Source organism: Armigeres subalbatus, unplaced genomic scaffold, assembly GCF_024139115.2.
Source record: "Armigeres subalbatus isolate Guangzhou_Male unplaced genomic scaffold, GZ_Asu_2 Contig429, whole genome shotgun sequence".
NCBI classification, from domain to species: domain Eukaryota; kingdom Metazoa; phylum Arthropoda; class Insecta; order Diptera; family Culicidae; genus Armigeres; species Armigeres subalbatus.
In genome coordinates, this window is record NW_026943182.1 from 200856 (window position 1) to 223114 (window position 22259).

The window sequence follows — 22259 nt, forward strand, 5'->3', positions numbered from 1 at the left end:
CCTTAGACGTAGTTTACGTCAAAAAAAAAAAAGAAAAAAAATGGAGGATGGCATTGTTATTGTTCATCAAAATATAATATTATTCTAGATATTCTCTTAAGAATGAAAACGTCCCTCCCACCACCTTGACAGCCTCCAGAAGTATCTACCACAAGATTTGGAAACTAGAATTAATTATTAACATGTCCAGCCATTATATAAAATGATTTGTTCAAGCAAATGCGTCATAGATGCGGGAACGACATCGCCATAAACGACACGGGACAACCATGCTCCACACGACAGTGCAACAATGCACCGAATCGGGGACCTCCTAAACTGTTCTATGCAACGCAGAGTTTTACCCTCTCTTGCGTTATGAGATGCTGAAAATAAGCTCCTAATCATTTGATGGCAAAAAATAAAAATAGAATAAAAACAATCAGACAAAATTAAAATATTCTAGCTAAATTTTACTATTTGGTCGAGCATGGGTCAGCCGCCTAACACCCGCGTTTAAAAATATATTCCATGCGTGCCCCCCACATAATATAATAACGTGTGCTAATCACTAATGATACTAAACGATTTAAATGGAATTAGGTATTGTTCCCGCTTATCATTTTAGCACCGCCAGGGGGAACTTGGCCGGTACCCACTGCACTTTTCTTTCCTTTTCCACAAGCAATTACCATCATTTGTGATATTTCAACGGAATCTTATTGGGAATTCTGAAAAGGCAGACAATCAATGCAGTTAGATTGCCAGGTAATACGTGCACATTAGAGTGATTCAAATTTTGACTTTTTCGCTCCCCTATGCTTAAACGATGACATTTGATGCTTTATTAATCCTCCTAAATTTTTAGCTAATTTGGATGTAACTAGACTGAGCACGCGCAGTTTCAAGTTTGTATGAAAATTACTATGAAAACAGTCACTTTTGTGGAAAACCGTTCCGCAACGTTGCTCATTAGGCTCTAAAAACATATAAAGATTTTTTTGTTAAATATCTTGGCTGTGCATATGCACAGCATATGTTTCGAAATGGACAAATTGATATGAAATTTGCGAAAAAGAATCCACGTGTCTTGGAGGACTCGAGACCCTCAACCTCCTACTCTCTAGATAGGCGTGATAACCCCTACACAACAAGACCACTTAAAGGTCACGTTTGCGGAAAAGCCATCAGAATCCGAGTACCAACCTCCACCGCGGTTAGCTCTCTTTTTAGCAAATTGAATATCTTTCGGATGCTTGATTTGCCCAATCTCCACATTTGCTTTACTGTTGTATATCCACAGCCAAGCGAGTGCACATTGTTTATTAAACGAAATTGTAATCAAGTGTCGGTCTTTCACCGTCATTAGTCGTCTGAGTACACGCGACCGTTTACGCAAAGGCAATCAAACTCATCAAATGCTTTAGCCAAGCAAGCCTTTGGCACAGCAGAGTGCGATTGAATTCGCATTCTATACCGTCCCGCCCAGTCCGTTGCTGGGGGGCATGGAGTGCGATCCTCTCGTTTAATAAACAATGTGCACTCGCTTGGCTGTGGATATACAACAGTAAAGCAAATGTGGAGATTGGGCAAATCAAGCATCCGAAAGATATTCAATTTGCTAAAAAGAGAGCTAACCGCGGTGGAGGTTGGTACTCGGATTCTGATGGCTTTTCCGCAAACGTGACCTTTAAGTGGTCTTGTTGTGTAGGGGTTATCACGCCTATCTAGAGAGTAGGAGGTTGAGGGTTCGAGTCCCTCCAAGACACGTGGATTCTTTTTCGCAAATTTCATATCAATTTGTCCATTTCGAAACATATGCTGTGCATATGCACAGCCAAGATATTTAACAAAAAAATGGTTTTCGTACGGCCGAGTTGCCGAATAATATGCAATTAATTGTAATCAAGTGTCGGTCTTTCACCGTCATTAGTCGTCTGAGTACACGCGACCGTTTACGCAAAGGCAATCAAACTCATCAAATGCTTTAGCCAAGCAAGCCTTTGGCACAGCAGAGTGCGATTGAATTCGCATTCTATACCGTCCCGCCCAGTCCGTTGCTGGGGGCATGGAGTGCGATCCTCTCGTTTAATAAACAATGTGCACTCGCTTGGCTGTGGATATACAACAGTAAAGCAAATGTGGAGATTGGGCAAATCAAGCATCCGAAAGATATTCAATTTGCTAAAAGAGAGCTAACCGCGGTGGAGGTTGGTACTCGGATTCTGATGGCTTTTCCGCAAACGTGACCTTTAAGTGGTCTTGTTGTGTAGGGGTTATCACGCCTATCTAGAGAGTAGGAGGTTGAGGGTTCGAGTCCCTCCAAGACACGTGGATTCTTTTTCGCAAATTTCATATCAATTTGTCCATTTCGAAACATATACTGTGCATATGCACAGCCAAGATATTTAACAAAAAATGGTTTTCGTACGGCCGAGTTGCCGAATAATATGCAATTAATCATATAAAGATATTGCCAATATAGAAAATTTTGCAATGAAACTGATCGTCTTTGTTGCGAAACGATTCTATGCTTGCAAGATAAGTTATTAGAGAAATACTGAATCGTGGTAAAATCAATTTAACACGTAAAAGAATAACATCAATATCAATAATGAGCATTTTTGTTTCATTATTAACTTTGCTTACAAAAGTCAAATCGCTTCGCAACAACAACTGGCCTCTCGCTTAGGAAGTATTCTATGAAAGCATCGTGTTGATTGCATTTGAATAGTTAATGGGTCGCAACACGGAACAGTTTTTCACTTATGTGGCAATTCCTATAGTAATTTCCATACACAGAAAGAAAAATCATTAATGAAATTAAAAAAACCATTGGTTAAAATGAAAAATTGCGTTGGTTCTTTTTCGTAGAGAGGTGCGTATGTTTAAAATAAAAGTACAGAAACTTTTGCGTCAGCAATGGTTCAAAAGTGGAATGTCACTCTGAAATCAAAAGTTTAAACTTTCAAAACAAAACTGTACAACTGTCAGATCCAAATGGTCCCACTGTAAAAAAAACTGTCAGATATTTTAATTTGGAAATTGAATTTCATTTTGCCCCAAAGAAACCTCCCTCCCATTACCATTTTTTCATATTTTCTTTCAAAATGTAATTTAACCGCAATCATCTTAATTTTGTTTTATTTAATTATTTATAGCAACTTTTCTATCATGTTGTGTTGTAGTCTAAGGTAAACTGGGTAAACTTCCGAAATTGTTGCTGGCCTTTTCCGGGCCACTTGTTGGGCTGCGCATTTTGACATGCAAATAAAGTCTTTCTCTCCGATCAAAAATGACAAAATATTTATCTGTAAGAAAAGAAACTTGCATCAGTAAAAAATATGCTCATAATGTCAACCAGCAAAAGCCGCATCTAACTTCGTCCTCGCCATCGAAGCTCCGGAGTTGGGCGCTACTTTGGATGGCTGTAGTAAGTTTACACACTGTTGTCTACTGTTTATATTCTTGATTAACAAATTTTACTTACCTCCCGGTTCCGTAAGATGCCTCTGTATATTTGTCAGGTCGGCGCTGTCCTGAAGACCGAAACCGTCGACGTTCCGCTGAATGATCACCATTCCGCAGAGCTGAGGCTCAATTATAGAATGTTCCGCACTTGCATGGATTACGATTATGTTTTTGTTTATTTTCTCTGTTTTGTGCTAATGTTTATCGTTACTTAATTTGACAGTTTTACAATTTTTTGGTTGAATGGAAGAACTTTTAATTTCACACTGAGTACAAGAGAGAAATAACTTTCAAACAAATAAAACACTTTGATCAGAATTATTTTAACTTTTATTTTTGGGAAAACGGAGCACTTTTCAAATTAAAAGTGCAAAACTTTTATAGAAACTATATTTGTTTTTTGTGTGTACAAACTTCAAACTGCGCGTGCTCAGTCTAGTTACATCCAAATTAGCTAAAAATTTAGGAGGGTTAATAAAACATCAAATGCCATCGTTTAAGCATAGAGGAGCGAAAAAGTCAAAATTTGAATCAGTCTAGTGCACATCGTAGCACTGGTGATGCATCACAATCGAAGATATACAGGAGTATATGCACTATATGATGACATTGACCGGAAGATTAGATAAGCATTTCCCCCCAACCAAAATGTTGGTTGATTTTCAAACTAAAAATTATGCTTGTTTCAAAACCAACATTGTTTGTTTCAACAAAATAGTACAGATGGAAACTAACGTTTAACTTAAGTTGTTTCTAACTAAAATCACATTTTGTTTCAAAATTCATTTTCTTTGTTTTAATACAAAACGTTTGTTGTTATAGCCATCAAACTAGATTGTCCCAACCAAAATTTGGGTTGTTTGGCTCAACAAAACATGTGTGTTACATAAGTTCAGAAAGAAGAACTGCAACCATGTTTATCTAATAGTATTAGAATCATGAAAGTGATGTTTTCTCCATTGAGGCCTGATTAAACATCTTACAAGGTAAGAAAATATGCATTGGCATCAGAAAATATATCTATTCAAGTGTTTTTTTTTTCTCAAAAAACACATCTTTCTGTTTATCATCAAGGATACGGATCCGGTTGCCGCTGTTTTTGGTGAACACTCGCAACAGACGCAGTTGACGTGGCCTTCAATGTGAATTTCAGTACGGTGCCCTAAAATTTCCACGAGCATTCAACGACTCGACGATGCCAGCGGGGTAGAAATAAGCAATTCCAGTCCATACCCGTAAAAAAAAATCTACGATAGCCATGGTAAAATATCCAAAAATCCGCAAATCGCGCGGATTTAACATTCCGCAAATCCAGCGTCAATACATTCAATGTGTAATTCAATAAGTTGTACTATTTGCATAACGTATAAAAAATAAAATCGATATGAACGCTAAATACAAGTTAGTTTTTTTATAACAGCTATTTGGTCCTCTATATGGAAGTAAAATCTCAACCATTTTGTTGTTTGATTCAAACGCTTACTTTGGTTGATTTAAACAAATAATTGGTTTGATTCTAATCTTTTTTTGCTTATTATAAACTAAACTTCTTGGTTGAAAACAACCAAAATTGTTGGTTGTTCAAGAGCTGTCAGGCGAAACAACTATTATTTTGGTTGTTCCTAACAAAAGTTTGTTGAATTTACCTCCCAAATCGCGAAAAATACAACCTTCTAGTTTAGGTTGTTTCAACCAACTGACTGGTTTAAATCAAAATAAAAAATGTTTGTTCCTAATTCAACCTAGAAGTTTGGTTGAAATGAACTAAGTTTTGGTTGTTTTTACTATTATTTTTTCTCCGTGTACTTGTTCAGGCCACAAAAGAAATGAAGTAGTAACACTAGCTCAGGCAATATGTGCTCCACCACCCAAAAGGATTTTCTAAGAGATTGCTTCTCCAATTTCCGCCATTCTTCTCAGTTCAACCATTCTCTAATGGTTTAACGTAAATTGAAACGAGATTTCCAAACTTTTTACTTGCACCCGCACTGTAGCATATATGGATATCAAAACTCCAGACTGCACACATACTTTTTTAGGAAGCACTGACACCAGTCACAATAGCACGTGCTGTTTTGGTTAGGCGAAATTGATAGAGAAACAATGGAGTAGAAAACGGCAAAAGTTTTATGAAACTTGCCATGTGATGAGACACCACACCGCTTCGAAGGCGAAAGAGAAAAAGTATTCGAATTCACGAACTTGGTGAAACCATACCTACATTTTAATGCGGTGTGGCACTGAATGGCAATGTTCAAAGATTGTGATAACACAAAAGTAGGATTAAACTCGTTTAGTCAATGATTTCTAGCCATAATAGGTAACTACTTTTATGTTATAATTTTTAAAAGGTATAATCAGGGCATGTGATATAAATTCGAAATATTCATATATGTAGTACATTCATATGTATGTCATATATTCAAAATTAATATTGATCTCATGTGCAAAGTTATCTTATCAATTTCAATTACCTAAGAAGAAACCAAACACAAATATGTCATTTTCATTTGGGTAAAAATCATTCATTTCCATCAGACGAACAACTTTCACTATCGGAATAGGCTCCCAGAAGTCCCAACCCACTGATACCTTGCCCTGTTGAGCTGGTGCCAACGGTAGCACTAGGAACAACAGGTTCACTACTAGTTTCCGTAACCGTGGTTTTTGCTTCCGTTTCACGCGGCTCACCACCATCAGCAGCGGCGAGGGCAACACTTACCGCAGGGGTCGTCGTCGCCGTCGTCGGTTGTTTCTTCTTGACTACCAAATTGCTCAGTGAACTTTTCCGCACCCCAATGCTAAAGCTGCTGGCGGTGTCCAACTTTTTCGCCTTGCCTCCTCCGATAGCCGGCACAGGGCCCGTCGTTGTGGAAGCTGTTGGTTCACCACCGGCAGTTTCGGTCGCTGGTTGGTCCGGCTCCTGCTTGATCTCCTCGATGATTTCCTCACAGGCAACACGTTTTAGTCCACTGCTACTACTGGCAGAGGCTATCGACGACGGCTGGGCACGGAATTTAATCGTCCTATTTGGAGAAATGGATGAAAAGACATTATAGTGTGAGTAAAGGAAAAAGTAGATGAAACATAGAGCAATATAAATTATTCTCAATGGTAGGACATGGAATAACGTGGAATAACATATTATATCAACATTAATGCTAACTTATGAAATGTATAAGAGCATGGTATCAGACGGCTGTTATAATGATCGCGTTACTCAAGAAATAAATTAACCTTGCATGTGATTGAACGGTTTAGGGCCATTTGGCCGAAAGGGGCATTTTTACCCTTTGAAATGTCTTTTCTTATTAAGCGTATGATGTTCGAAGCAAGAAGTAAACGAAAGAAGAAAGAAGAAAAAAGGAAGAAAGAATGAGAAGGAAGAGAGATAGAAAAAGATAGAAGGAAGAAGGAAGACAAAAGTAGAAAAAAGGAAGACGGAAGAAGAAAGAATGAGAGAGAAGAACAAAGAACGAAGAAGGAGGAAGGAAGAGGAAGAAGGAAGAAGGAGGAAGATGGAAAAAGGACAACAGAAAAAGGAAGAAGAAAAGGAGGAAGCAAATAGAAGTAAGATGGAAGATGGATAAGGAAGAAGAAAAATGGAAGAAACTAGGAGGAATGACAAAGACGAGTGCTTCCTTCTTCCTTTTATTATTACACATCTTACTTCGCACTTCTTTGTTCTCAGTTCTTAGCATTTACACACTTAATCGACGTTTTTCTTCTCGGTAAAATAAATTGACGAGCATGATCGTTAAAGCTTATTTTTACTGATATCTCGTTAATAAATATGACGTTTCACAAGTTTACTGAAAATCGGCAATCAAGATTTCCATAGCGATCGGTAGCTCAAAACTTTACCGAGTTTCAGCATACCCATCTGTCAAACGCAAAACTTCTAGCGTGCTCTATCTCCGTTGAAACAAAAAAAAACGTGGAAAAGTAAAATCAATAGAAAAATAAATTCTTTTTGGTAAGCATTTAATCTGATTTAACCTTCTCCGGGCACGATACCAATCTGCTCAAAATTCACAGTAGGTTTTATATTGACTTCAACATTGAAAATAATGAAACTTGTGTACGTTTTTCATTTCAGCCCAGCTGTTTTTCACCTCAAAAAATGACACCTAAAGCTATGAAAATCGCTTCCTCCTCGTGAACATATTTAACATGATAATACAAATATTGTTGGGAAAATTACGAACCAATATACGAGAAAGGACCATTTGGGTAGTCCCCTGTTCCCGCCCCAACGTTTACAGCGAGCGAATGGAAATCTTGTACATTTTTATAGGCAAATTCGTATTTGCATTACTTGTACCTTTTCTCAAGTTTCATTCAACAAATTGTACAACAACAGAAATATGGCCCTAAATATACATATTCTACTTTCATATTGATTGACTCTTTTGATTTTTGTTTTGACTCATCTAAAAATAAATAAAAATAATCATTTGCTGTATTTCGGCAAAGCACTTTACCGATCAATTCGGCAACCCACTATCGAGCGGCACGGTAAATCGGCATTTTTTACGGCAACATTTTACGACCAATCGGTAATTTGAACTTTCGCCGAGATTTTTACCGAGATATCAGCTGTTGGATTCTCGGCAATTTATTTTGCCGGCCTCGGCGAAAAAAATTAAGTTTGTAGTTCTTAGTTTTCAGTTCTTAGATCTCAGTTCTTAGTTCACTTTTCATTTCTCACTTTTTATTTTTCGATTATCACTTATCACTTCTCACTTCTTATTTCTTACTTATCACTTCTCATTTTCCATTTCTTACTTCTTTCTTCTTACTTCCCATTCCTCATTTATTTCTTCTCACTTCTCACTATTCACTTTTCACTTCTTCCTTCTCACATCGTGATTCTCAACTTTCACTACTCACTTCTCTTACTTCTCACCAGTGTTGTGCTGAATCATTATCAGACGATAATGATTGCAATTTTCATGTGAAAACTTTTCACTTGAAAACAGTAGGCGAGTTGTCGCCGGCGACAACTTCTCAAACGATAATTAACACAGAATTTTCATTCAAACATTAATCTTTACTAATATCAGCTAATTGTCAACAGTCCCGTTATATCTTCTATTTGGCGTTATGGTTTCATGGTAGGAAGGAAAAAAATTCAAAATGTAACGGTAAATGCTTGAAATCAAGATACAATTTTCAAACGATTCTTAATCGCTAGCGAGTTTTTATCACTTGATAATTTAAAAGTAAGATCGCGGGTGAGTTTGATCATCCTCGATTTTTTGAAAATTTGAGTTGAGGAATCCTCTGCATCTCCATGAGCGCACTGGAAAGGAATAGTATGTTAGTTGAGAAGGAAATCGCCTTGGTAAGCGACTAATTATTTCTTTTGAACGATGCCATATTCATGATGATACAAAAACGGAAAAGCATCGCGTGTCTTAAGTATTTTCCCGAAGACTGATTCGATATCTCAACTACATCGCGACGACTAAAACACGCACTGTATAACGCTTGCTCGATGGCTAATCCGAAAAAACACGAACTGATCTGATTAACTGCAAAACACAGAAAGAAGAGGAAGAGGAAGACGAAACAAAGAAGAAGGAGGAAGATAGAAATAAGAAGGAAGATGGAAGAAGGAAGAAAGAAGAAAGAAGGATGAAAAAGGAGGAATGAAAAAGGAAGCAGTTTAAAGGAAGAAGAAAGAATGAATACCTTGTTTGTTTTATTACACATCATACTTCGTACTTCTGCATTCTCATTTCTAATTTCTTAGTTCACTTTTATTTTTATTTTTCGATTATTACTTCTCTTTTCTCAATTCCCATTTCTTACTTATCACTTCTCAATTACACTTCTCACTTCGCACTTTTCACTTCTCACTATTCACTTTCCACTTCTCCCTTCTCACTTCTTACTTCTCATTTTTTTCACTTTTCACTTCTCACATCGCGATTCTCAACTCTCACTACTTACTTTTGTCTTGGGTTTCCACACTTTACTGCCCTTGTTGAACTTTTTTTTTAACTTAAATTCGTTTATTTTTTATTTTTGTTTGTTACATTATTTTTAACATTTCAAGTTGTTGGCCACTTGGCCCTTTATCTTTGATTTTTTTTAGTCAACAGGGAGGATGATTTGCTTGTAGACAGCAAGCTTATTTTTCAGGGACAATGACGACCGACGGTTGATCAAAGGGTACAGTAGTTTTAACAAAACGTTACACTTTGTCACCGTCTTGTTAACCTGTTGACGGAAAATAAGCTTGATGTCGAGGACCTCATTGCCCATTCCACAGTCGTGCCATTGAGGATGATATTACAGTCCCCAGGCGGAACATGTTTAGGGGATTCAGAGTGGAGGAACATGATGACCTGGGTCTTCGCCGCGTTCATACAGATCTTCCAGCTGGTGAGGTACTCTGTCAGAGTTTTATCACAAGCTCTCTGATCACTCTACCATTGTAGACGATGGAGGTGTCATCTTCGAACAGAGACAGAATGCCGCCTTTTGGAGGTTCTGGTATGTCGGAGGTGAATATGTATATTGAAAAGCAGGGGCCCGAGGACATTGCCCTGGAGAACGCGACGATGTTGTGCGCATTGAAACTAGCTCCGCTGATTGAGACCCGGAATGTCCTTGCCGACAGGTAATTGTTGATGATTTTCACCAAGGAGCTGGGAAGATTCTAGCGTTGTAGTTTGTACACCAGGTCATCATGCCATACATTGTCAAATGCCTTCTCGACATCGAGTAAGGCCATGGCGGATGTTTTAGAGACAGACTTGTTCCGTCTGAGGACGTTGGTAACTCGGGTCAGTTGGTGTACGGTTGATCGACCGCGATGGAAATCAAACTGTTCCTTGAGCAAGATGTTGTGGTGTTCGGCAGACTCAAGTAGCCGGCAGTGTATCGCCTTTTCAATCAGCTTGGATAGCCCTGGGAGAATGCTGATGAGGCGATAGCTTTTCGGAGAGTAAGGATACTTCCCAGGCTTCCTGATGGGGATGACTTTGGCTTCAGCGGAGCATCTACGGTTTACGCCAGTCAGCCCGGTGCTGAAATAAACGTCTGGACGAAGTGCTAGTGAAGATCGGGTTTAAGGCTTGTTCGTCTGACCCTTGTTTGTACGTCAAAGACAGTGGAAAAGCGAAGGTATTCCTGATGATATATGTGGATGATCTGTTAGTCGCATCGACCGACGAGAATGAACTGGATAAGGTTTGTGAAGGTTTGCGTGCGGATTTCGAGTTAACTTGTCTGGGTGAAGTAAAGCATTTCCACGGCGTAGAAGTTCAGCACGTCGATGGAATGTACAAGCTGAGTCTGCGCAATTATATTGAAAAGCTGCTGAAGGTTTTCGGAATGGAAGAATGCAAAATATCGAAGTCGCCGATGGACCCCGGCTACTTAAAAATGGTTGATGCTGAAGAAGTGATCGCAGATCCAACGTATTATCGTAGTCTCGTAGGTGGACTTCTGTACCTATCCGTTGTTGAAGACCAGACATTGCTGCGACTGCTGCGATCTTAGGACGGAAGTTCAACGAACCCAGGGAGCTCGACTGAACGGCAGCTAAACGAGTTCTCCGCTATCTTAAGGCGACAAAATGTTATCAACTGCAGCTGGGAAGAGACAAGAAACAAAACCTCGTTGGATTCTCCGACGCTGACTGGGCTGGCGACGTCAGTAGCAGGCGTTCGACATCGGGAATGGTGTTTCAATTCGCAGGCGGCACAATTTCGTGGGCCAGCCGGCGCCAATCAAGCGTCACACTTTCCTCGATGGAAGCCGAGTATCTCGCGCTCAGCGAGATGTGCCGGGAAGCAATATGGCTGCGCCAACCCCTCCGTGACTTGGGCGAAACTCAAGATCAGCCCACTTTAGTTCTGGAGGATAACCAGGGATGCCTATCTTTCGTGCGGTAGGAGAGAAAGAGTCGACGAAGCAAGCACATCGACACACGTGAGCGTTTCGTGCAGGAGTTGTGCGTGTGAAAGGAAGTACGATTGCTGTACTGCCCTACCGATCGTATGTTGGCCGACATCATGACAAAGCCACTTGGACCAGTCAAACATCGGGAGTTCTCGGAACTTCTCGGTCTTATGAACAATGGTTGCAAAGGTATCATTGGATGCTTACCATTGACATACCATGTGAGTGGGTACTCACCCTTTACGCACCATGTGAGACTAACTTGATGCTCACCCTACCACCTGATTCACGCTCTACACGGTTAGATCAGACAACCCAAAATGAAGTTCAAACAACTCAAAATTAAGTTCATTTCACTTAATTTGGACCGTTGGTGGGGGAATCCAATTTTGAGTTGGATGGCTCAACTCGGATTTGAGTAGTTTGCGTTTGATCCCGTGTGAAAATATTAAGTTGTTTCCACCTAATGTTAAGTTGAAATAGGTTTAAACAACCTAAATTTGAGTTCAACCCCTTTAACCTAGCGTTGGCTTCCCCCATCGAACTGCTATCGTTGGGTGGTTTTCTTTCTCTGTTTTTGACATCAAAGGATGGAATGAAAGAGATGCCAGATCGAAAACAACTCAAAATTTGGGTTGTTTGATCTACCCGTGTAGCACACCAATAGACCAGTGCATGATGACGTAGGTTGACAGTTCACAGAGCTTTTTCTCCGGGACTTAGCCTCCGGCGCAGTTTCCGATTAAATTGTTTCGTCATTTTATTCGTATGTAGATGTCCTTTGCGATTGATTTCATGCTGAATGCAAAGAATAACACTTGAATATTCGGATCACAGCAATTTTAAACTAAAAATATGAATTTTAATTTTCCCTTCATCGATTTTTCTTCTAACACCTTGTAAACAAGCTCTGTGAACTGTCAAAATAAGTGAGGTTAAGTTAGAGTTTGCATTGGTCTATCTGAGACTTATTTATTTGGGTGCTCACTCTACCACACCCTGCCACTCCTCCTGACTATAGATAGTGGAATATATAGATGAGCGAAGATAAATCCTCTGTCTCCAAACGAACTGTCAAACGTGTCTCCAAACGAGCATGACGTCACGATTTCAATGGAAATGTTAAGGGCTGTGACGTCATATGCGCGTGTGCACGGTCAAAAAAAGCGACTCAGCCATGCTTTCGCTCATCTATAGATTCCACTATCTATACTCCTGACACACCATGTGGAACTTATTTAGGTTCTCACTTCTGACATGCCATGCGAGGCTGACTTGGGTGCTCACTCTACTCTCCTCTGCCATGCCTCAAGGTGTCGATAGCGATAGGTTAGGTACCAACAGTTCTACGCTACGACCCTCCTACCAAAAGATATTTTAGTTACTAAATAAAGATTGTCGCTGTCGTCGCTGTCCGGAACATCTTTTGTTGGCGAGGATAGGGGAGCTAAATGTCAAAGAAGGAAAATCCATACGATTCGACAGCTTGGTACCCAACATGTTCCGGACAGCAGAACAAAGGGAACCGAAGCGACAATCTTTATCTAGTAACTAAAATATCTTTTCTCCTACCTCGTCATGTGCAGTCCATACTCACACTTATGCGCTCACTCTTCTGTCATGCCTCGACACTCTTACCTCGGCATGTACAAATCTCTCATTCACTTCCCCGCGCTCAGCCTGTTTTCGCTCTAACTAACCAATCACAAGTTAGTCATACTTGTCGACTGCGCTGCTCGGCTCGCCAGATTCTCTGCAAGCTGCGACAGCCGCCTTTAAAGCCAACCATTACGAACAACATATAACACGATAATACGACTCGATTCAATCGGCAACAACCTAGGCGACGAATGAAGGATCACGATTGGAAGCTTGGAACATGAAACTGCAAGCCGCTAGGTTTCGCAGGTTGCGACAGAATAATCTACGATGAATTACACCCCCGCAACTTCGACTTATTTAAAAAAAAGCCTGATTTTGGTTTTCCCTTACTGAAACTCCGATTTGAATGAAAAGTGCCTAAACTTAGGTCCTTTTTTTCTAACTGTGAATATAACATTCAATCAATGAATAAAAATTGAATAATTTCAATGATTCGATGAATGGTAAATTTCTATTCGACGTTTAAAATTATAAAAAAATATAAATAGAATTTCTAACTCCTAAACCAATTTTAAGTCAATTTTCCTCAGCGTGTAAATTGAAGCATATAACCAGAAATTCTGTTTACTGTGTAAATTCGCAATTCGAGCAGTTTCGTAGCAAGACAGAAAAGCACTGCTTTATCGGCAGAAGCTATTATTAGATCTAAAGGCCAATAAGGCATATTACTTGAAATTTTATTTCGTTGTTAGTCTTTGTATTGTATTTAATTTATTAACCTGAGATTAATAACTTCATGCGGATCTGTTAGTTAACTTAGCATCAGGTCATGGAAATGTAAATATATTCGAATATTACTCACTTGATGTATTCCTCATCCAACCGTTCAAGCCGTTCTTCCCTTTGCTGAATCGATTCCGTCGGATCGTACTGCTGCAGCATCCGATCGTAGTCCACATCCTGTTGGCGCCGATTCAAATCCCGCAACTCCTCCAGGGATTCTAGCAGCTCTATCTCGTTCCGCGATTGCTGAGTACGGTTCTCCAGAAGCTTCATCGGATTGGTGGCCTCTTCTTCGCGGGCTTCCTCCTCCTCGCGACGGGCTTGTTCTTCCGCTAGCTTGAGCGCCATGAAATTTCTCGTCGCACCTGCTTCGATCTCGTAATCGGTGTTGCGCGGGTCCGTTTTGAACGATATTTCCTGCAGACAGCGCGTGCACTTTATATAAAATCGGTAGATCCGGATGCCGAGGTAGTCCTCGTTTTCCACATCCTCCTTGCGGGCATTGAACTTTTACCTTTGTAGATGTACTCGCCGCAGGTTACGCACCGCATGTTGAAGGGAGCCATCAAGCGAACCGTATACTGACGATTTTTGGGAAGCTTGACCCGGGGAATTTTCGACGGATCGAAATCCGGCGGGTAGTATTTCTGTGTAATGGAAGAATGTTTAGTATATTGGATGAACGTTTGAACAAGCATACATACGTTTAAAACTTTTCGTTCAGACATTCTGAGAGTACTGGAGCTTTCAAATGTTAACCGATCAAAATTCCTATTTTAAACTACAACTAACAATTATTGTACAATGCACTCGCTGAATTTATAAGAAATAAAAATTAGTAGTTTAGCGGAATCGCAGTTTGTGATTGCATTTGCGTGATTACGAAGTCGAAATGTAAACAATTGTTCTACTACTTCATCAATTGAAATGTCATTTGGTTGGCTGCGTACCACATCCTAGCGCCCTTTACGCACACTGAAAGCCAAAAATGATTTCAAGACAAAATTTTCAAAACGACTTATCAGCTTTTGTAAATAAAGATTCAAACGACGATTTGACGAATCTGATAGCTCTCCCACGCAAACCAACACCATCAATAGGTAGGTGAAGGTTTCCGCTACCTGTTGATGGTGTTGGTTTGCGTGCGGGAGAGCTATCAGATTCGTCAAATCGTCGTTTGAATCTTTGTTTACAAAAGCAGATAAGTCGTTTTGAAAATTTTGTCTTGAAGTGCTGTTGATCAGCATAAAGACACTATTAACAAAGACGGGAAGTCTGATCCTTGAACAATTAAATCACCAGGCAACTCTGCGTTCGCAACACTGCTCATGCTGGATATACTTTCCACATTGGTCTATACGAATTTCATAATTCAAAAATATTTTATTTGTATCGTGTTCAACAACCTAATAAAGAGCCACAATTCACTATAAACATGTTTAATTGATTTTCAACCCCATACGAACACTTTAGCTAAATCCATAAAAAAATATTCAAATAAGAATTCAAACATATTTATTCGTGCTGGTTCAAATGAACCCTTGCCAAATGTTGCGCGCGATATTTTGGAATGACAGGCTCTTGCTCGATTGGAATAACACTGACAGTAAATTTGGAATTCCAATTGGAACATTTCCCGTCTTTGTTTATAGTGTCTTTAGATCAGCAGGGATTGAATGCTTCAAAATTTATTGTTTTGTTGAGCCATGGCAAAACAAATAACATACTATTGCCTTATTTTGTAAAAATTGCACGCGGCGAACCCTTCATGAAAGGTACCGCCGCGCTTTCTGCACCGTTTACTTGATTCTTATGGGTGAATAGCATTGCGGTGCATCCTTTGGCGCGGCCGTACCTTTCGACAGTCATTCGCCGCGTGAAGTTCTGTGCAAGTACCCATTTGGGAACACTACAAACGCCGCGCAGTGTATCATATCCAGAAAATCTGACAATAGTCAAATTGTTATTAAATTGTAGTTAAAAACGAAATTCGTGCTTTATCTACCAAACTATCAAGGCTGGAATATAATATTACAACAAAATCACTTGAATAAAGATAAAAAAAATATTATACAAAATAATTTTATGTAAATGTGATTTGCAAATAGTAAAAAAAATCTGATCCTCACTTATCAATTTTTACGCTTTGCTCGCGATTCTAACTAACATCCAAACTCAATTTTTCGGTTTATCGCCAAGTATATTGATTCACCTTTCACACCCGCTTCGAATTCGTGACTCCGTGACTCCTTACAATCGGTGAACTGTATTCCCCAGAATAATTAGAATGAACTATGTACAGTTTTGTTTCGTTTGGATTTTATTGTTACATTGGACGTTTTGCATGCCCTCTGAATATAAAGTCCAATGTATTGCGCTTTTTGCACTTTATAAGAGTTCTGCGAGATTGTTTTTCTCACAGTCATCTTTTTCTCACACTCAATACACTCAAAAAAGTTTGATTTTCCGTGTATAATATTTGTGTGTGAGTGCTCAATCTGAAAACAAATAGACGTCAAATCATGGCGGGAATCGATTTAGTGTACACGCTTACATGTGACTAACGAGTAATGGGTTATAATTGGGTAAATTTCAGTAACAAAAATCGATCAACCCGAAATGACAGTGAGTGTGAGAAAAAGAAGCGGGCAAATCACAATCTACACAGAAAGAAAAATCATTATTGAAATTAAAAAAACCATTGGTAAAAATGAAAAGTTGCATTGGTTCTTTTTCGTAGAGAGTTGTGGAAGTTCAAAATAAAAGTACGTAAACTTTTGCGTCAACCATGCCCAGGTAACCATTAAGCACTCTAATAAGCCTTATATAAACCATATAACAACATTTCAGTGCCTATAAGCTGTATATATGATTTTCAAGTGCTAATTAGCCGTATAAACTTCAAGCATTAAAAGAAGCCGTATATCGGTATATAACACTTTGATATAAGCCTTGTGGATTCAAGCCGAATAAGGGAATTATTATTACCAATTTAGAGCTACTATCTATGACGTTTTGGTAGAATCAATAACAATCACACCTAGAATTTTATAACCTGTCTCTTTCACTCACATTAGAAACACTTTTTTGTAAATCATAGTCTACAACACATTGCATGGACCATGCCGGATAAATGCTGTATGAACTGTGAATGTGTTCTGCGGCGATATTTTTAATAATCTTTACCTAAAAGATACCTTTAGATAGGCTTTAGATAGTATTTAACAAAAAAAATTAATTACATATAATTCATTTTTCATTTCCAATGCCTCGTTCAATGCTTTCTCGCCAAGTATCTCACCCTTTGATTCGAAGGCAAATAAAATCCTTGTGTTTTTATCCCTTCCCAGCAATACAAATATTCAAATCCGTGATGGATCAGATGGTAAAGCAGCAAACCTGAACCAAAACGATCAAATACAGTTCAATAGTTCAATCCCGCAATTAAATATAATAAACAAAAAAATCATCGAATCCCAATGGGAAGAAAAAAGAAAGAACACAAACAATTATTTTTCATTTCTTTTTTTTTCGTCCCGTTCCAACTCGTCTAAAAATTTTGACATTTTGGCATAGGCGTGGGAAAATTGGTAGGGGCAAGCACTATATCAGCCAAATAATTCGCCAAAAGCGGCTTTTGAGCAGCACTAAAATATAATTTAGATCTTATTAGCACTGTTTTTCAAGTTTTTATGCGACTATAGAACCGAAATAAAGTCGGTTTTTACGGCTTAATGGTTACTTGGGTGGCGCAAAAGTTGAATACCGTTCTGAAATTAAAAGTTTGAACTTTTAAATAAAATTTTAGAACTGTCAAATAGAAATGATCATATCCATAGTACACTGACAAAAATCCAATCATATCCATTATGTGTGGCACATATAAATTTTGACTATAGCATTTCCCACATAACGGCTATTTGAATTCGCATAGCATATATGTGGAAACACACATAACCGTTATTAACTAATAACCTTTATGTGGATTCTCCTATAGCGGGTGGTTATTAACGCACACATAAAATTTATTTGTGAATTTCTTTAGATTTTTGCCAATAAAAATGTGTGGATTTTTATTAGTGTAAATAAGAGTGAAATAATTTCGCAAGAAAAGTTGCGCCTGTCCAAAGAATTACCCATTAACCTTTCCTTTTCCGTTGTTATTAAATAATAAATGTTGTTTGCTTTGTTTATGTCATAATTTTATTCACCATGTACAATTATTTAGCAGCTCCTAAAACTATTTTCAACGTCGCTCGTCAAGGACGTAATGCAGAAAATATTGCGCCATAGATATATTGTTTTCTGGAAACAGGAAATCGAATTCATAATGCCTGGAAATAAGATAGGGCAAACTATTTAGTAAATGAAAAATAATGTAATATCTAATGTAATAAAATGTGTGTAATGGTTCAATTTAATACTCACCGTTTCTCGAGAACTATGATGAATCGGGAAACTGCTGATAAACGATGTTGGTAGACCGATTACCCGCCCATGTTTCGGCTGCAATGACTGAAATCCCAACTTCCAATTCCAATTTCCATGGCTGCTGCAGTTGCAGCTCCGGTGAAAGCAGCATGTTCACCATCTCAGTTCCCCAATGTTTCGAGTTTTTCAAAGCTGGAAACAAAATGTTAAGAATGTAAAGAATTTATCGTACACACTTAAACGCCAGATTTTATTTCGGTAAAATAAAATAACGAAATGGTCAGCAAAGCTTACACACTTAAAATAAATCGCAGATTTCTGTGAAATTTCACCGAAATCTCAACAGCAGAACTGTTCGGTGAATAATATTACAGATTTTCGGTAATTTTGACAGTTGAACAAAGGAAAAATCGCAGAAAATTTGGTGAAATAATTACCGAACAGTTCTGCTGTTGAGATTTCGGTGAATTGAAGCAAAATTCACCGAAATCTGTGAAATGATTTAAGTGTGTACATTTACTGAAATCTCGTTAAAAATTTGAACATGATTGACGAGAATTGGTATTTAATATTGATTGCAAATACTCGGTAATAAAATTTGCTAAACTTAAACTTACTTCTTGACTGAATTTCGGCAAAGCTCAACTGTCAAAAAATACTTTGCTATTCGAGTCGACACGTGTGTGGAAAAAGTATTGAGAAAATTTTGTTGGAATATTTTAATGTAAGTACATATACGTAAATATATTAGAATAATAACTATTAGTTAACGTTTAAATCATTACTTAATACTGTTTTAACTACATTACATTATTTTTATTTTTATTCATTGAAATTAGAAACTTCCCGATACGGAAATTATGTCTTCGTGTGCTGCCGATTGGATACATTCCTCCTTCAAATAAAACCAAATCAAGTACCCGTAATATGGAATTGGGAAAAGACAACTACAAGTATTCCGCGTCTACTCGATTTGATCGTGCCCACCCAACTGAAGATTAGGAGAAGGACATAAGCTTTTTCACCTTTTTCAAGCCGAAAAGTCCTGAAAAAGACAGAATATCCCGTTGAAAAGACGTCGTCTTTTTTTGCGAGATATGGCGTCCTTTTCAGGACTCCTTGGCTTGGAAAAACTTGTCCCGTTCGCTTTGCTGAAAATAATGGATAATATTAAAAATACCGTTGCGTTGTAGTAAAAAAAAATATCGACCTACGAAATTTGGTCTCCCCTGGTCTCCGCTGTATGAAATAATCGAAATAAATAAATATATTAATTTATTGAAGTCCAAATGTGTTTGCATTAGCATTTATTTACATTGAAGAACAATAAAAATAAGTAAATATTATACTGAGCTCTTCGGCAAAGTATTACCGAACAGATCGGTAAACATTTACGAACAGGTCGGTAAATTTTGACAGCTGAAAATTTCATACAGATTACGACCAGTCGGTAATTTGAACTTTCACCGAGATTATTACCGAGATCTCAGCTGTTGGATTCTCGGCAATTTGTTTTGACGGCCTCGGCGAAATAAATTAAGTGTGTAATGTTTAAGCGTACTTACATTAAATGTGAAATGTAAACTGGAAATGTAAACATACGAAAAAAAATCGCAATGCAGAAAATGGTTTCACCAAGATTTTCTAGCTTTCTAGTCGGTTTCACGCTCACGGCGCGTGAAAATAAAAACAAAAGTATAGCGCTCTCTTTTCATCGCCCAGTGAGTATTTTGTTTTCTTTCTTGCTTCGTTTGACACTACTACAGTTTTCACGATGAAAGTGCATACTTTCAAATTCACACTTAGACCCGACGAAAAATACTATTGAATAAAATATATTATTTTCAATGCGAATGTTTTAACTCTCAATTTAAATAAAATATATTGCTTTTTGCATTGAAACTTTTCGTTTTGTCGTTGAAGATGATGACATTTGTCTCCAGCGACAGCTTCCCCGATAGACCTTTTATACATGTTTTTCACTCATACATGAATAATACCATCAAAACTTGCATTTGACAATGAAAAATTCAGCTAAAAGCTCTATTTTTTGACATCGGTGCACTCACACAAACAATCGACATTAATTGTCAAAAATCAGGGTTACCAACTTTATAACTTTCCCCTTGTCGCCGAGTCTTGCGCTGAGTGCTCGGCGCGGAAACCCAAAGGTGGGAATAAAATTTTGGGGTTTATGCGCAATATCAATTTTTATGAAGAGAGTATAAGATATTTATTTACATCAATGTTCGTTTTTTGTGTGTACACATAACTCTTCAAATTGGTGAAATCGGCAATAACAATCGAATTGAATTTAATCGATTTTGTTCATTGGTCATTTTGTTATTTTCCAATTTTCTTTGGCCATATGTCAAGACAAAATTTTCAAAACGACTTATCTGCTTTTGTAAACAAATGAAGGTGAACAAGGTGAAGGTTTCCGCTACCTGTTGATGGTGCTAGTTTGCGTGGGAGAGCTATCAGATTCGTAAAATCGTCGTTTGAATTATTGTTTACAAAAGCAGATAAGTTGTTTTGAAAATTTTGTCTTGATGTATAATATTAGCGCGAGTGTTCATGTAGTCCTTTTGAAAAGTTAAGCGAGATTTATCAAAAAATAATCTGGCCACCCTGACATAACGGGAGCAAAGAGCAGTCTCTGCATTGGGAGGAATCAAAAAAAGAACAGCAGCCAGCAAGCGCAACGAAATTGTTTTCATTTAAGTTGGCGGTCTTACCAGTTTTTCCGACTTTTAAAGGTAAGTATTATTCGAAGAAATGAGTTGAGATAATTTGCAAAACATTCCCAGTATTTGTATTATATGTAAACTATTATATTTTTGGGTGCTTGTAAAACTGGCATGAAAAAGATCGGAGAAGTGCTCCCCGGACAGTTTCTAACCTCAATATTGCTAAATGTTTCCGTTTTTTGGCTGATATCAAAACAAGATGTTTGTTTTGAGAATTTACAGGGCTGTTTTAGCTGTTTTGCTTTCTAGACTAGGATCTTGTGAGCAATGTTTTTTGTCATTCTAAAATGATTTTCACCCTGATAAAACAAAATGATTGTAATTTTATTGAGTACAATATCCTGTTGGTTTACATTACAAATTATATCAAGGTTAAGCAGCGGAAAATAATTATGTACATGCAAATGTCCGAAGTTCAGCGTCAAGAATCATTAATTAATTTAACAATCATTCAAATAAGAAAGCAAAATTATTTATCTGATAATTTTCTAATGCAATTTTATGTCTTCTGTTTGCCAGACCTCCCCCAAAAATTGCAGTCAAAATGCGTAAAAGATCGATGTCTGTTTTCACCCCAAGGGACGACAATTGCCTATCACGTAAATTCGAGGGAGGTAAGTTATAAACATGTGCTTTTAAGTTTCGCAACAAGGCTACATTACATTGTCGAATCATGGTTTAAATGATGTATTTTGACAATTAAAATGCTTTGGTTTTCAGTTGCGTCCGACAACGATCTACCATCAGAGTCCGATAATGAAATTGACACGGAAATTCATCTCAGCGACACAAACGTGAATGCTGCCACGAACGATGCAGATTGGACTAAAGCCGAGTACCAAGAAATGGTTGCAAAAATAAAGGAAGTGATGCCGAAAAAGGATGTTCGCAAATGGAAGACTACATTGGAAGCGTTAGACTGGAAGCAGGTGGTAGTTGGCAAACGCACCGCCGACGAAGTCGAGCGAGTGGCTAAGGAAGTCATCGGTAAAACGAGACGTTTCCGGATACTGAGTGAGATGCTCGATGAAGTGGCAGATGTGGTGAACAAATTGATGAGCGCTGAACGACCGAAACCTCCGCTGACGGCATACAGCCTGTTCGTGAAGGAGAAGCTGCCACATCTGCGTGAGGAACACAGAGACCTGAAGGTTCAGCAAATATTCAAACTCATTCCAGAGCAGTTTAAGTTACTGTCGGCAAAAAAGAGGAAACGGTATGAAAATGAAGCAGCCAAGTTGAAGGAAGATTATCATCATCGAATGGAAAAGTTTTAGTAAGTATCATGTCCATCTTGGATTTAATTATATTTCAAAAGAATTTATT

General features: G+C 38.2%; 2 protein-coding genes and 1 long non-coding RNA gene across 4 annotated transcripts in view; 1 reads left to right on the top strand and 2 right to left on the bottom strand.

Moving 5' to 3' along the window:
* Nucleotides 1-5848: 5848 nt before the first annotated feature.
* On the bottom strand, nucleotides 5849-14637 carry LOC134204162 (splicing factor YJU2-like). The gene is given in 4 exon segments (XM_062678985.1): nucleotides 5849-6476; nucleotides 13832-14264; nucleotides 14267-14399; nucleotides 14457-14637. Coding segments are annotated over 4 exon segments (1095 nt in total). The 5' UTR covers nucleotides 14481-14637; the 3' UTR covers nucleotides 5849-5971.
* A 3302-nt stretch (nucleotides 14638-17939) lies between these two features.
* On the bottom strand, nucleotides 17940-19935 carry LOC134204160 (uncharacterized). Its single transcript, XR_009977789.1, has 3 exons — nucleotides 19749-19935; nucleotides 18181-18375; nucleotides 17940-18086 (listed from the first exon to the last, which is right to left on the bottom strand). It is a non-coding gene; the product is annotated as an uncharacterized LOC134204160 (long non-coding RNA).
* Nucleotides 19936-20808: 873 nt separating this feature from the next.
* LOC134204161 (nucleolar transcription factor 1-B-like) overlaps nucleotides 20809-22259 on the top strand; it is a 35897-nt gene continuing 34446 nt past the window's right edge. For both annotated transcript variants that reach the window (XM_062678983.1, XM_062678984.1), the window contains exons 1-3: nucleotides 20809-20942; nucleotides 21453-21547; nucleotides 21654-22209. In XM_062678983.1, the coding sequence (XP_062534967.1) occupies nucleotides 21478-21547; nucleotides 21654-22209 (626 nt within the window). In that variant the 5' untranslated portion in view covers nucleotides 20809-20942; nucleotides 21453-21477. The remainder of the gene's footprint in view (nucleotides 20943-21452; nucleotides 21548-21653; nucleotides 22210-22259) is intronic.